Raw genomic sequence first — 12,908 nt, 5'->3', positions numbered from 1 at the left:
TCCACATGCCAATGCAGAAGACACAGTTTCAGTCCCTGGGTGGGGAAGATCCTCTGGAGAAGAAAACAGCAACCCACTCCAGTATTCTTGCCTAGAAATTTCCATGGACAGAGGAGCCTGGTGGGCTACAGTCCATGAGGTCGCAAGGAGTTGGACATGACTGAGTGACTAAAACAACAACAACAAGTAAAATAAAATAAAAGTTTTCTGCTAAATGATTCTTAGAGTCCCAAGATCATTCACTTAGTTACCTCGTCTCAAAGACACAAAAACAAAAGTTGGCATGTTATGTTATATACTGTTTTTTTAACCAGAAGCAATTCCCAGTTACCCACAAATACATTATATTTTATATGGCAAAAATTAAATATATCTTATGCGTGGCAATAAATACCTTTGCCCATGCCAGACTAAAGAATACCCAAAAGAAGCCATGAGAAAAATGTGCATACCATTGTCTTCATAAAAATCAGGTTCCAGAAGACCAAGCGCTTTCAAATAGTGAGGTGTAGCTGCAGACAGTGACATGATTTCCCCAACAGCTTCATGGAAACCTTCATTAGCTCCATTTCTGAGCAGGTAGGGTTGTGCAGCATATGCCATGTCATACTGGATATGTCCCATCTCATGATGGGCTGTCAGGAAATCATCCATTGTGACCTTCGTGCACATCTTGATCCTGAACAAAAACGGGCAAGATTAACGTGAACCTCACTGAATTTCATTTATTCATCATAATAGTTATATGGGATTTCTATAGCATGGATCACATTTCCAAGATTTATTGACCAATGAATCTTGAGGACCTACCTTATATGTTCTAGAAACTGTTCTAGGTGCTCAATATAAAGTGATGGGCAGGGCTGAATCCTTTCCTGCTACTCACAGACTAATAGAAAGGAAGATAGAGTCTTCTACTGTAAAAACTCTGAAGCAAGTACTCTACAAGTGATCAGCAGACATGGCCTTAGCCATAACGGTGAGTAAATGCAGGCCTAGTCTTCTGGAAGCACTGGGAATGGCATGACTCAAGATGCAGTGAGCAAGCTGGACCTTGATTAAAACAGCAGTTTGCCAGGTAGATGGCAGGAAGGGACAAGAACTGACCTTCCTAGAAGCGCTCAATGAGGATGGCTTGAGAAAAGAATGGGGACACAGCCAGCAGTTGGGGCCAGTTAGGACAGAGAAGCAGTAAAAAAAGGGGGGGCTAGAAATTGACATTTGGGAATCATTAGCATGTAAGTAGGGGAGTGGATGTGATGGCCCATGAAGCTAGTGTAGGATGGCAAGGAAAGAGGGCCAAGGACAAAACCCCAGGAGGTCCCAGGATGTACTGGGTGGAGAGAGGAAAAGGAGACAGAGAGAGAAGTCAAAGAAGTCCGGAAGGGAGGACAATGCAGACACTAGTGAAAAACAACACGTCAAAGACAACCAACCAACACTGCCTCATGCTGCTGTGGCCCAAAGACTGCATTTGGCAATTACATACCAGTCCTTTTCAACTTGGCAAGAGCAGTTTCAGGCAGGTGAGTGGAGGGGTCATATTTCAGTAGGTGTTGTCCTTTTCCCACCACTCTGAGCACACCATCCCCCTGATAAGTACCCTTTAGGGACTCCCACTGCTCAGGAACAAACTCAATCTCCTTTATACGCCCAATATGACCTCTTTTTCTAACTTTGGTTTTTTTCTATTCTCTTTGGCACAATTATAAGAATAGGTACTTACTTAATGTCTACTGTGTGTAAGATCCTGTGCTAGGAAGCTTATATACACTTCCTCACTTTCCAACCTTACCCTAGTACTGGAGTCAGTAAGCTCTGGCCTGCAGCTGGCCACTTGTTGTGATAAATTAGACTTTACTGTGACACAGCCCCAACCACTTGTTTCTGTATCGTCTCTGGCTGCTTTCATGCCACAAGGGCAGACACGAGTAGTTGCAGCAGAGACCTGCAAAGCCTAAAGAGACGATTTAAGTACTCTCTGTGTTTCTCCTGTGATACATACCAGATTTTCTATCCACTTGTCTTAGTTCACTCAAAAGAAAGAAACAGGGAGGGGGGATTAATGTTTGATTCATATATTCCATCTTCCATAAATCTTCGCACCAAGCCTTTCCTAATGGGGGCACCACCATACTTGTGACCATGAAACTCTAATGAGTGCATATTATTTCAGACAAGGTAAACTGTCTAAAGGTGCAATTGAGGACCTGATGACAATCCCCTTTTCCTCGGAAACCCAGATGTGGTCTCATGGACTCCCAGCCTCTATTCAAGGAAAATTCACTCCTCTCTTCAGTGCTCAGAGAAGCAGACAAGGAATCCAAATTCATCCTCATCCCTCCATTGTCTCCCGTTCGAGTATTGGCAGTGTGAACGTCAGTCTCACTACCTGAAGTCACCCTTCCCCAAGTCCCACGCTGTGGGGTGGCAGACCACCTTCCGGCCATCGCCTGGCTCAGTCAGCATGGAGTTGTCCCAGAATCCTTGAGTCATGTGAGGAAGGCCGATAGACACAAAGAACTTCTCGGCCTCCTTGAATATCCTTTCTGCATCCCAGGACTGGGGGAAAAAAAGAACAGCAGTTAATTGTAGCATTAAAATCACAGCATTCTTTTGTTGGGTATGTACAAAGGCAGAGCCTTTCTGAAAGGCAATTTGGTAACATGTACAGACAGCTTTCACAGTAATCAGTAGTAAGACAGCTTGTCTCAGTAATCCAGTCTCTAGGGAATAAACCTAGGAAATTCTCAGAAATTAGGTCAAAGAATTATATTTTAAATGATTTTTATTACTATTTTTCAATTAAAATGTATTTGACAAATTGTATAAGTGTTATAAAATGATTTTTAATAGAGGGAAAAGTAGAAACAGCCTCCAGAATGGCTAAATAAATAATGATGCCTTTGTGGAATGGAAAACCTAAATAGATTGAATTTATAAAGAATTTTTATTGAATTTTTAAAATAATAGTGAGAAGATAAAATATGTAAAACACTTATATAGTATAATTTTAATGAAGAAGTGCATTAAAATGTCAGGAGTAGACTGTGACTATGTATGAATTTTTCTGCCTTTATTCTTTATGTTCCAGGTATAAACACAAGTAGTAATGACCTTCTCTTTGCTAAAAACTGTTCAACTCAAGACAGCAACTCTTGATTGAGTTCTTTCAGTGAACAAGGCCCCAGTATTAGGCTGGGGATTATTAGTGTTTGTGTCAGAGGAAGACACAAACAATAAAGCAAACATGAAGTCACATGCTTTCGAAGTAAAAAAGGCCCACATGTGACCCAGCAGCCAATGGGTAGCTAGGCCTTGGCTTCACAGTCTGTATAGGAACCTAAACTTTCAGAATATGCTGGAACTGCAGAAGGGCAGCAGAAGGTGCCTGCCATTCAGCAAATCTTTCTGGGAACCAGTATCCCTGGAGCTGACCAAGACTTCTCTGGAGATAAGGCCCATACATCAGTCAAACTAAATTTGTATAACTGGCAGATAGTTCATGAATCACTTTTTAGTGACACAGAAAACTTCCTCTGATCTTAAAAACCAGTCAATTTCTTCTCCCATGTCCGCCATGAAAATATGAAACTGGGTAAAGAGACACTATGGATTGTTTTTTTGCCTTTAAAGGCTTAACGTCAGACAATACTGCTATTGGTGACTATGGTATTCTTAAGGAAAATGAACATATACTAAAAGTGTGTAGACTGGCAAGCACAGTTAATATCGGTTGAATGAAGAACGAATGGGTAGAAAACCAGACTGGAAATACTGCAAATTTTGGGTTCCAACCTTAATTGCCACTGACTGTCTTTGTGACTTTGGGTGAATCATTTACCCAAGCCTCAGTTTCGTCACCTACGACATGGAACTATCACAATATCTGCCCTGAGAGTCTCATAGTTTTGTTGTAAACATAACATTAGGAGAGATGGTAGGTGTGAAAACACCATAGACAGGCTATGGAGGTACATAAAAATGAGCCCTTGCTGCTACTCAATTGTAAAATGGGGCTAGAACAGCTGCAGGAGTTTGGGGGCTCTTGAAGCTTCACGTTTTCATTCTGCTACGGACTTATCTTAGGAATATGTTATGCAAGTAAAGGTGTTCATTGAGTAGTTGCTTACAGATTTAAAACTGTTCACAAGCAATGCATAAATACTAACGTAAATCACAGTGCAACGATCTGGAAAAATTTTACACAGCTAATAGATGTATGATTATAGATTCTACCCAGAATTGTAGACTACTAGCTCAATAAAGAAAAACACATAATTACAACTATAATATGCTTTCATCAATGGAAGGGAACACAGAGAATTAAAACAATTATTCCAAGATGGTAACAAAAAGTTTCTTTGCAAACAATTGCAGACTCTTATGGTATCTTTAACAATAATGATTTTTAATATGCAAAAATCTCCTAAAGATATCCTTTTTTCCCCCTATTCATAGAGGTTACTGACTACATAGCAATGACTAATTTTAGAAAGAATCATAAGTTCACAATTCCTCATTTTATTGCTTAATGGAAAACCAGATCATCTCCACTTTTAGTTCCTCTCAGCAAGATCAATGCCATACTTATTCTAGGTACTTGATTTCACTGTCATTGTAAACTACTTTTCTATGAAAAGACACCTACATGAGAAATAAATTTAAAATAGTTTGAAATTCTTCTCATTTACATGACTTTATAACATAGGAAGAGAAAGGTAGCATACAAAGGAATGAGGTTGAGGATTTGGTTTTCAAGGTGTCTTCTTCCTACCTGGTTCTCCATTTTTTCAGTAACATCTATGCTTGGTTTGTGTTTAAAGGGGACTGTCAAAGAGTACAGATTTGTCCAAAATCTCCCCCACATATCACCTATTAAAAAAAAGATTTGTTAATATGTGATAAAGACAGTAGAAGTATAGACATGATTTTACATAGCACATGAGGTAGGACTGGTAAACAGGCCATAGAGTATTTTAGATTTAATTTATTGGGTTGGCCAAAAAGTGATGTTACAGAAAAACATGAATGAACTTTTTGGCCAACTCAATAGTTCCTGCGCTTCCTTTTCACTACCTCTTTTCCTCTTCTCTTATTTTACATTTTCAACATTCCCTTCTTTTGCTGTCTCATCTAAAAGGTTAAAATGGCAAGACGTGATGTGATGAGGCAAAGCTTGTTAGGGAATCATCCCTGTTTCTTTCATTTTAAAGCACAATTCAAAGGCACAATGTATTAAATATATAGGACATCATAGCTACTATAGATTAGAAATAAGTTTATATAGTTCCTCATCCATGGGACAAAATACTACAAATTAAACTGTTAGTAATCTATGATATTGAATTTAAGAGAGAGCATATAGACAGATTTGCGGTTGCTAAGGGGAAGAGGGAATGGGGGAAGGATGGATTAGGAGTTTGGGGTTAACAGATGTAAGCTTTTATATATAGAATGAATAAACAACAAGGTCCTGCTGTATAGCACGGGAAATTATATTTAAGATCCTGTAATAAACTATAATGGAAAAGAAAAGAGAGCATATAGGATCATCATTCAGGAAACTCTGCTAATAACGAGTAACTAAGTTCCACTTTTATTACTATACTATAGTAATCTACTTAACTGGGTGGCTTTTCAAACATCTCAAACAAATGTTCAACTGGATTCCAAGGCCAGAAACCCTAAAAGAGAAAATGGATCTGGAAAAAAAAATCAATGTAACAGCAGGACCAGAATTCTGGCACCAAAGGAATGGAGCAAAATAACTACCTGAAGAATATGCCAACAAATTCATGTTTTAAAAGATAAAATTAAATAGAGATAAATGCAAAGTCCTATGCTTCAACTGTAAAGAAATAGCTATTATAGAAATATGTGATATACGACATCAGGCTGGAACACAGCTCACATGTAAAAGACCCAAAGAGATCCAACAAACAGTGTGACGTGGCTTCCATAATGCAAATGTCACCTTAAGGTAAATGAATAGAATTACAGTGTCTAGAACAAAGAAAGTCACAGCACCATCTTTATTCTATGTTGGTCAAACCTCATCTGGAGTAACTGCTCAGTTCTAAGCATGATATTTGAAGAGGGACATCAATAAAGTTTTATTTTATTTATTTGCTTGTCCAAATGAGAACAAGTAGAAAAGTGAGATTTTTAAAGAATGGTTGAAAGTCTGTGTAGGATATCTAACATAAAAGAAGAAAATAGTGTATACATGATGACAAGAATAATAGTAAAATATACTGAGTACATACTCTTGTGCCAGGAACTATGCTGTACCTTGACAATGGTTGTTTACAAATCTCTAGAAGGCCATCTTGTGCAAGAAGAGTGGACATATTCTGGGTAACCTCAGAGCACAGAATTAGGCAGAATGAATGGGAGGCATGAGAGGGGTGTTGGTTCACCTCCACATAACGTAGGACTTTCTTATAATTGGTACAATGTAGTGATAGATGAGTCTATTTTGGAAGGAAGCAAGAGCCACCTCACGCCAGACAGGTTTAAGCAGAAAATGAATTACCAAAGAATGCCTGCCAAAGACACTGTAGAGAGTATTTATATATTGCTTTAGAGGAAAAAAGTCCCCAGTGCTCCTTTGTCCAGATTCCCTCCTGCTAAGAAAGAGGCTTGCCTATCAGCTACTAGCAGCTGAGCTTGCCTGTGGTAGGCCTGCTGTGTACGCAGAACATAAACTTTCCAAACACAGATATTTTATTTTATTATTTTTTTTTCCATTTATTTTTATTAGTTGGAGGCTAATTACTTTACAATATTGTATTTGGCCTAGGCTTTGAGGGTGAGGGAGTGGGGAGGGTGGGTGATCACTCTCTGGTGAGGAATAAGGGAGTTCAGGAAAGGGCCCCAGGTCTTGCCTGGTCTACTAAAGCTCTACAGAAGGATCCCAAGTTCTCTGAAAACCGTTCCTCCTCTTAAGCTAGGCAGGTTTCTTCATGAGGAGGATTTCATTGGTTACCCATATGATTCCAAACCAAGTACTTTGCAGCAAAAGACATTGTTGCAGTTGAACAATCAACTTACAAAGCTTTCACTCAGGCTATATCTTAATTCTAGATAGCTTTTCTCTCACCCCTGACCACTCCCAACCAACTAAGCTTCTTTCCTCTGATGACATGATGCTAAAATCTCACCTCAAGGGTCAGCCAATCAAGTTGAATAATACAATTTAATTTCAGACCTCCCTGGTGGTCCAGTGGTTAAAAATCCACCTTCCAATGGAGGGGACATAGATTTGATGCCTGGTCCAGGAAGATTCCACACGCCATAGGGCAACTAAGCCTGTGTGTCCCAACTACTGAGCCCATGCTCTAGAGCTCATGAGCTTTAGTTACTGAAGCCCATGTGCCTAGAGCCCATGCTCTGTAACAAGAGAAGCCCATGCAGCACAACTAAAGAAAGCCTGCATGCAGCAACTAAGAGAAAGCCCACACACAGCAAGGAAGACCCAGAACAGCCAAAAAAATTAAAAAATAAAAATAAACCTGAGGATCTTAAAAGACAAAACAAAAACATTTCCCCCATTTTCACTCTCATCCTCTGGGGATCTTAAATAACCCCTTTATCTATGGGTTGAGGCCAACAAAACAACTCTCTGTGTATAAAGTAATGCAATAGAGGACTATTTAAAATGACTTTTCTGTTGAAGACAGTGCTTTCAAAATATGATTTCTATAATGTTACTAATTTCATTCACAGAATTTTTCAAAAGTTGGGCCTCACCCCGAAATAACAACCTTATTGGTGGAAACAACAAAGAGCAAAGTAGACAAATTTCTTACCAAGCAAATGGGCAGGGAGGCATCCAGTAGGGCTGATATAGGAAGGGTAGGTATCCATCAACTTTGCCCTCACATAAGCGTGAAGTTGTTCATATAATGGTTTAATCTGAAAAGCCCAGGAAGAGAGTTTAAGACCAAGAATAGCCTATTCCAATTTCTAATCCCCAACACTAAAAATAGGGGCTTCTTTAGACAGTAGAATTACCCTAAATTCTAATTTCTTCTCCTCTGAAATATTCTGAAGAGTTTGAAAGCATTTCTTCTTACCAGATGTAGAGGATGACTAGTTCCACTGCATAAAACAGTAAACACATCTGGAGGGCTACAAATACCACACGGAAGGTGTGCGTGCTAAGTTGCTTCAGTTGCGTCTGACTCTGCGACCCCATGGACTGCAGCCTGCCAGGCTCCTCTGTCCATGGGATTCTCTAGACAAGAATACTGGAGTGGGTTGCCATGCCCTCCTCTGAGGGATCTTCCCCACTCAGAGATCAAACCTGCATCTCTCATGTCTCCTGCATTGGCAGGCGGGTTCTTTGCCATTAGCACCACTTTGGAAGCCCCACTTGGAAGGCAGATGCAAAAAAATATATATATTCATTTTAAAATGCTACCTACTTCCTTCATTTTTAAATTGAAGTATCATTTATATATCATAAAATTTACCCATTTTAAAGTATACAGTTTTGTGAGTTTTAATAAAAGTATACTATTGGACAACCATCACTACTGCTCAGTTTTAGAACATTTCCAATATTCCCCAAAGTTTTCTTGTACCCATCTGCAGTCAACTGCATTCCCACCTCCAGCCCCAGGTGATCATTGAACTGATTTCTTTCTCTATAGTTTGGCCGATTATGCACATTTCATATAAATGAAAAATCATATAATATGTGAACTTCTGTGTCTCATTACCTCTGCAAAGGTATGTTCCACATCTTTCATCAACTGGTCACGGCTGTAGTCATAGTCCCCTGCCTCCGTCACCTCATAATCCCCTCTCCAATAGTCCCCGTAGTCCTCATAATCTGTTTTAAAAAGAAGAAAATGAGAACATCTGGAAAGGAAGAGATAAAGCACAGTATACATAGACTAGCCTTCCTGAGAGGTTAAAAAAAATCCAAAGACCTGTCACATTTTTATTGGCCTTCAGCTCAAAGGGATACAAATGAATAACACTAGCTAATGTGTCTGAAATTTAATTCATTATCTCATCTAATGAGCACAAAAACTCTACAAGATGGTCAGTATTACAATCCCCATGGTGCTGGGTAACAGCTGGCTCTTGGATGATTACAGGATTCGTCCAAGGTCACACAACTGGTGAGGGTGAGAGGCGGACTCCTAGTCTCCTAACCCCAGGTCTCTACTTTCTCCATAGGTCAGCTGGCATCTTTAGCTTTAAAACATGTGATTGGGTCTTTGAATTCTCATTTTGTTTAGGGCCTTATATTTTCAACTGTAACCCAACCCATCTTGGACATGGCCACAGTGGGCCTGTGTTTGTTGGCAAATTCTAATATACACAGCCCATCTCTGTGCTTCATGCAGCGTCTCGTTATCAAGAAACACAAGCTTGGGTCAGGATAACAGCTAATAAACTCTGTAAATGTATTTTAGTAATTTTAATTTTTACATGCTCCTTGGCAATGAATGATCAGGAAGATGAGGAGAGAAGTAAATATTTGGATGGAAGGATGTGACGATGGGTTCCAGTCTCCAGTTTGCCTCTGACTTGAGAATATGAGCTTAAGCGGCAGTGGAACACAGAAAGAACAGATGAAAAATGTTTTCCCTTCTTCAACCCCAGGAGGTAGTGAACGACCAAAACATAAATTTATTCACAATGCCACGGCTTCAGCTCATTATACATACAGGAGGATAACTTAAGAGATATGGAAATTCCTCCCCATGTTAAGATTTTGATGACCACAGTTTCCAGCCTAAAGTATTCTGATTTGTTTCTTTTTGGGACACCACTCTGAGGTAATCACACAAATGACCGTCGAGAATGAACTGTGGCCAGATGGGAGTTTAAAGGAGAGACAGTGTCTCTGTCTCTCATCCTTTCTGGTAAATAGAATTTGTCCATCCACAGACTACCTTAGAACCCTCAGGAGCCTGAGCCCTTCCCAGACTACTGATTTGTTTGAGGCCTGGTAACTTAGTCTTGCTCTCAAGCCCTTTAAACTGTAGAATGTCAATTCACCTTTCCTTATTCCCTAGTGGTCTCCTCTTGGAGACATGTAACCTGAATTGTTCAGCAGGTGATTAATTTAGGGATACCCCTTATATCAAAGGGCAGGCTTGGTAATTCATAAGAAATAGCCCCACAGCCCTGTAGGGAGTTCAGAACTGCCACAGCCCAGCGAACTTACTGTTGGCTCTTGCCATCTCATTTTCCAGGACCACATACTCTTCATACAATGGCCTTAGTTGCTTGCCGACCTCAGCCCTCCAGCCTTCCCAAGCCCAGAGCCTCCGATTGTAGTCTCTGCTGTTTTCCATTATGTCATCCAAACCTATTATCAGAAAGCACCCAAAGGGAAATAAACATGCATTTTAGAAATTTTCATTTGTAAAGAATTGAAAGGCTGGCAAATATCAAGGTCATAAAGTTGTTCAATGAAATCTCATGATTCATTCATGTCCTCACCCTTATTTTTTTTTATAAATTTGCTTTACAATATTGTAGTGGTTTTTGTCATACATTGACATGAATCAGCCATGGGTGTACATGAGTTCCCCATCCTGAACCCCCCTCCCACCTCCCTCCCCATCCCATCCCTCTGGGTCATCCCAGTGCACCAGCCCCGAGCACCTGTCTCATGCATCCAACCTGGACTGGCGATATGTTTCCCATATGATTTGTTTCAATGCTATTCTCTCAAATCATCCCACCCTTGCCCTCTCCCACAGAGTCCAAAAGACTGTTCTATACATCTGTGTCTCTTTTGCTGTCTCGCATATAGGGTTATCGTTACCATCTTTCTAAATTCCATATATATGCGTTAGTATACTGTATTGGTGTTTTTCTTTCTGGCTTACTTCACTCTGTATAATAGGCTCCAGTTTCATCCACCTCATTAGAACTGATTCAAATGAATTCTTTTTAATGGCTGAGTAATATTCCATGGTGTATATGTACCACAGCTTTCTTATCCATTTGTCTGCTGATGGACATCTAGGTTGCTTCCATGTCCTGGCTATTATAAACAGTGCTGCGATGAACATTGGGGTGCACGTGTCTCTTTCAATTCTGGTTTCCTCAGTGTGTATGCCCAGGAGTGGGATTGCTGGGTCATATGGCAGTTCTATTTCCAGTTTTTTAAGGAATCGCCACACTGTTCTCCACTGTACTAGTTTGCATTCCCACCAACAGTGTAAGAGGGTTCCCTTTTCTCCACACCCTCTCCAGCATTTATTGTTTCTAGACTTTTGGATAGCAGCCATCCTGACTGGCATGAAAGGGTACCTCATTGTGGTTTTGATTTGCATTTCTCTGATAATGAGTGATGTTGAGCATCTTTTCATGTGTTTGTTAGCCATCTGTATGTCTTCTTTGGAGAAATGTCTTTTTAGTTCTTTGGCCCATTTTTTGATTGGGTCGTTTGTTTTTCTGGATTGAGCTGAAGAAGTTGCTTGTATATTTTTGAGATTAATTCTTTGTCAGTTCCTTCATTTGCTATTATTTTCTCCCATTCTGAAGGCTGTCTTTTCACCTTGCTTATAGTTTCCTTCATTGTGCAAAAGCTTTTAAGTTTAATTAGGTCCCATTTATTTATTTTTGCTTTTATTTCCATTACTCTGGGAGGTGGGTCATACAGGATCCTGCTGTGATCTATGTCGGAGAGTGTTTTGCCTATGTTTTCCTCTAGGAGTTTTATAGTTTCTGGTCTTACGTTTAGATCTTTAATCCATTTTGTGTCCTCACCCTTATAAGAGCTTCAAAATAATTCTGCAGAGAAAATAAACCACTGAGATCACTGAACTACTAACTTAATTAAACTGCTTGAGTGTGACAGGATTTATAGTGAAGTTTTGTTAAAACTTAAAAGAGCATCCATGTACTAAAACACACACATATGGAATTTTTCCCGCTTTGGATTGTCCATCTGAAAGGCACAACATCATCATCTGGTGTTAATCTCATTTTTAAAGCTTGGAATAAAAAAAGGTAAATTTTATAATCACTGCTCAAAATTAATTGCCTACCTGGTTCAAGTGCTAAGCACTCCTGTGTATTTGGGTCCAAAACTTTTCCAGTACTGTAGATGGTGCTCATTGTATTTAGAATCGTGTTCAGCTACAAATTAAAGATAATAAACAATGTTAAAAATGGAAGATATACAAAAGAGAATGCTAATGTAGAGATGTCCTTTCAATCATGCAATTTTTTTATGCCTCAAAATATGGAAGGTCACATCTTCTTGGCCAAGTATCTTCTTTTATGTAGGGTTGGAATATCTCAGTTAAATTTTCCCATCATCAACTAGCACAGACTGCCCTTATAAGCATATGATAAATACATGTGTAGTGACTGGAAAAAAAACCACATCTACCAAAATCCCAAGAATGTTTCTTGCCTACACATGCAGAGTAATGCATTTGTTGTTCCATTCAGGCTTCACTGAGTGCACATTTACTGAACATCTACTATGTCCCACACTCTGATAATTATGACATGAACAAGTCACTGGTCTTTAAGAACCCCACAAACATGCTACAGTGAGTCATGAAATCAGCGATTACATAACAGAGTGGCAGGTGCTACAACTGTCACCAAACAGTGATGTGGCAGTATGGGGGGAAGTGGTTGAATTTAGTAACTTGGAAATTCAGGAATGGCTTCAAAGAGGGGGCACATTAGAGCTGTGTCTTGGAAGAACAGGATGTCATACCCCTCTTCCCTTTCATGCAGACATTAACCCACTTGGAGGGCTGCATTCAGTCCAAGGATACTGACAAAATGAAGCCAGCAGCCAGGACTGGTTAGAGAACTTGAAACCATCGTATAAGGAAAAATCAACAGATGGAAGGATGTTTTCGGCTAGAGGAAAAAGCCTCAAATAGTTAAAAAAAAAATCTGCCTTC

The 12,908-nt window shown here is 39.6% G+C and overlaps 1 protein-coding gene across 2 annotated transcripts in view; it reads right to left on the bottom strand.

Moving 5' to 3' along the window:
- The window catches only part of ACE2 (angiotensin converting enzyme 2), a 44,680-nt gene that overhangs the window by 19,405 nt on the left and 12,367 nt on the right, over positions 1-12,908 (bottom strand). For both annotated transcript variants that reach the window (XM_061137317.1, XM_061137318.1), the window contains exons 3-9: positions 12,030-12,120; positions 10,193-10,336; positions 8,730-8,842; positions 7,815-7,920; positions 4,778-4,875; positions 2,393-2,562; positions 453-679 (exon numbers count right to left, since the gene is read on the bottom strand). In XM_061137317.1, coding sequence (XP_060993300.1) covers positions 453-679; positions 2,393-2,562; positions 4,778-4,875; positions 7,815-7,920; positions 8,730-8,842; positions 10,193-10,336; positions 12,030-12,120 — 949 coding nt within the window. The remainder of the gene's footprint in view (positions 1-452; positions 680-2,392; positions 2,563-4,777; positions 4,876-7,814; positions 7,921-8,729; positions 8,843-10,192; positions 10,337-12,029; positions 12,121-12,908) is intronic.

Source organism: Dama dama, chromosome X, assembly GCF_033118175.1.
Source record: "Dama dama isolate Ldn47 chromosome X, ASM3311817v1, whole genome shotgun sequence".
Lineage (NCBI taxonomy): Eukaryota > Metazoa > Chordata > Mammalia > Artiodactyla > Cervidae > Dama > Dama dama.
This window is presented reverse-complemented; position numbering and strand designations above follow the sequence as displayed.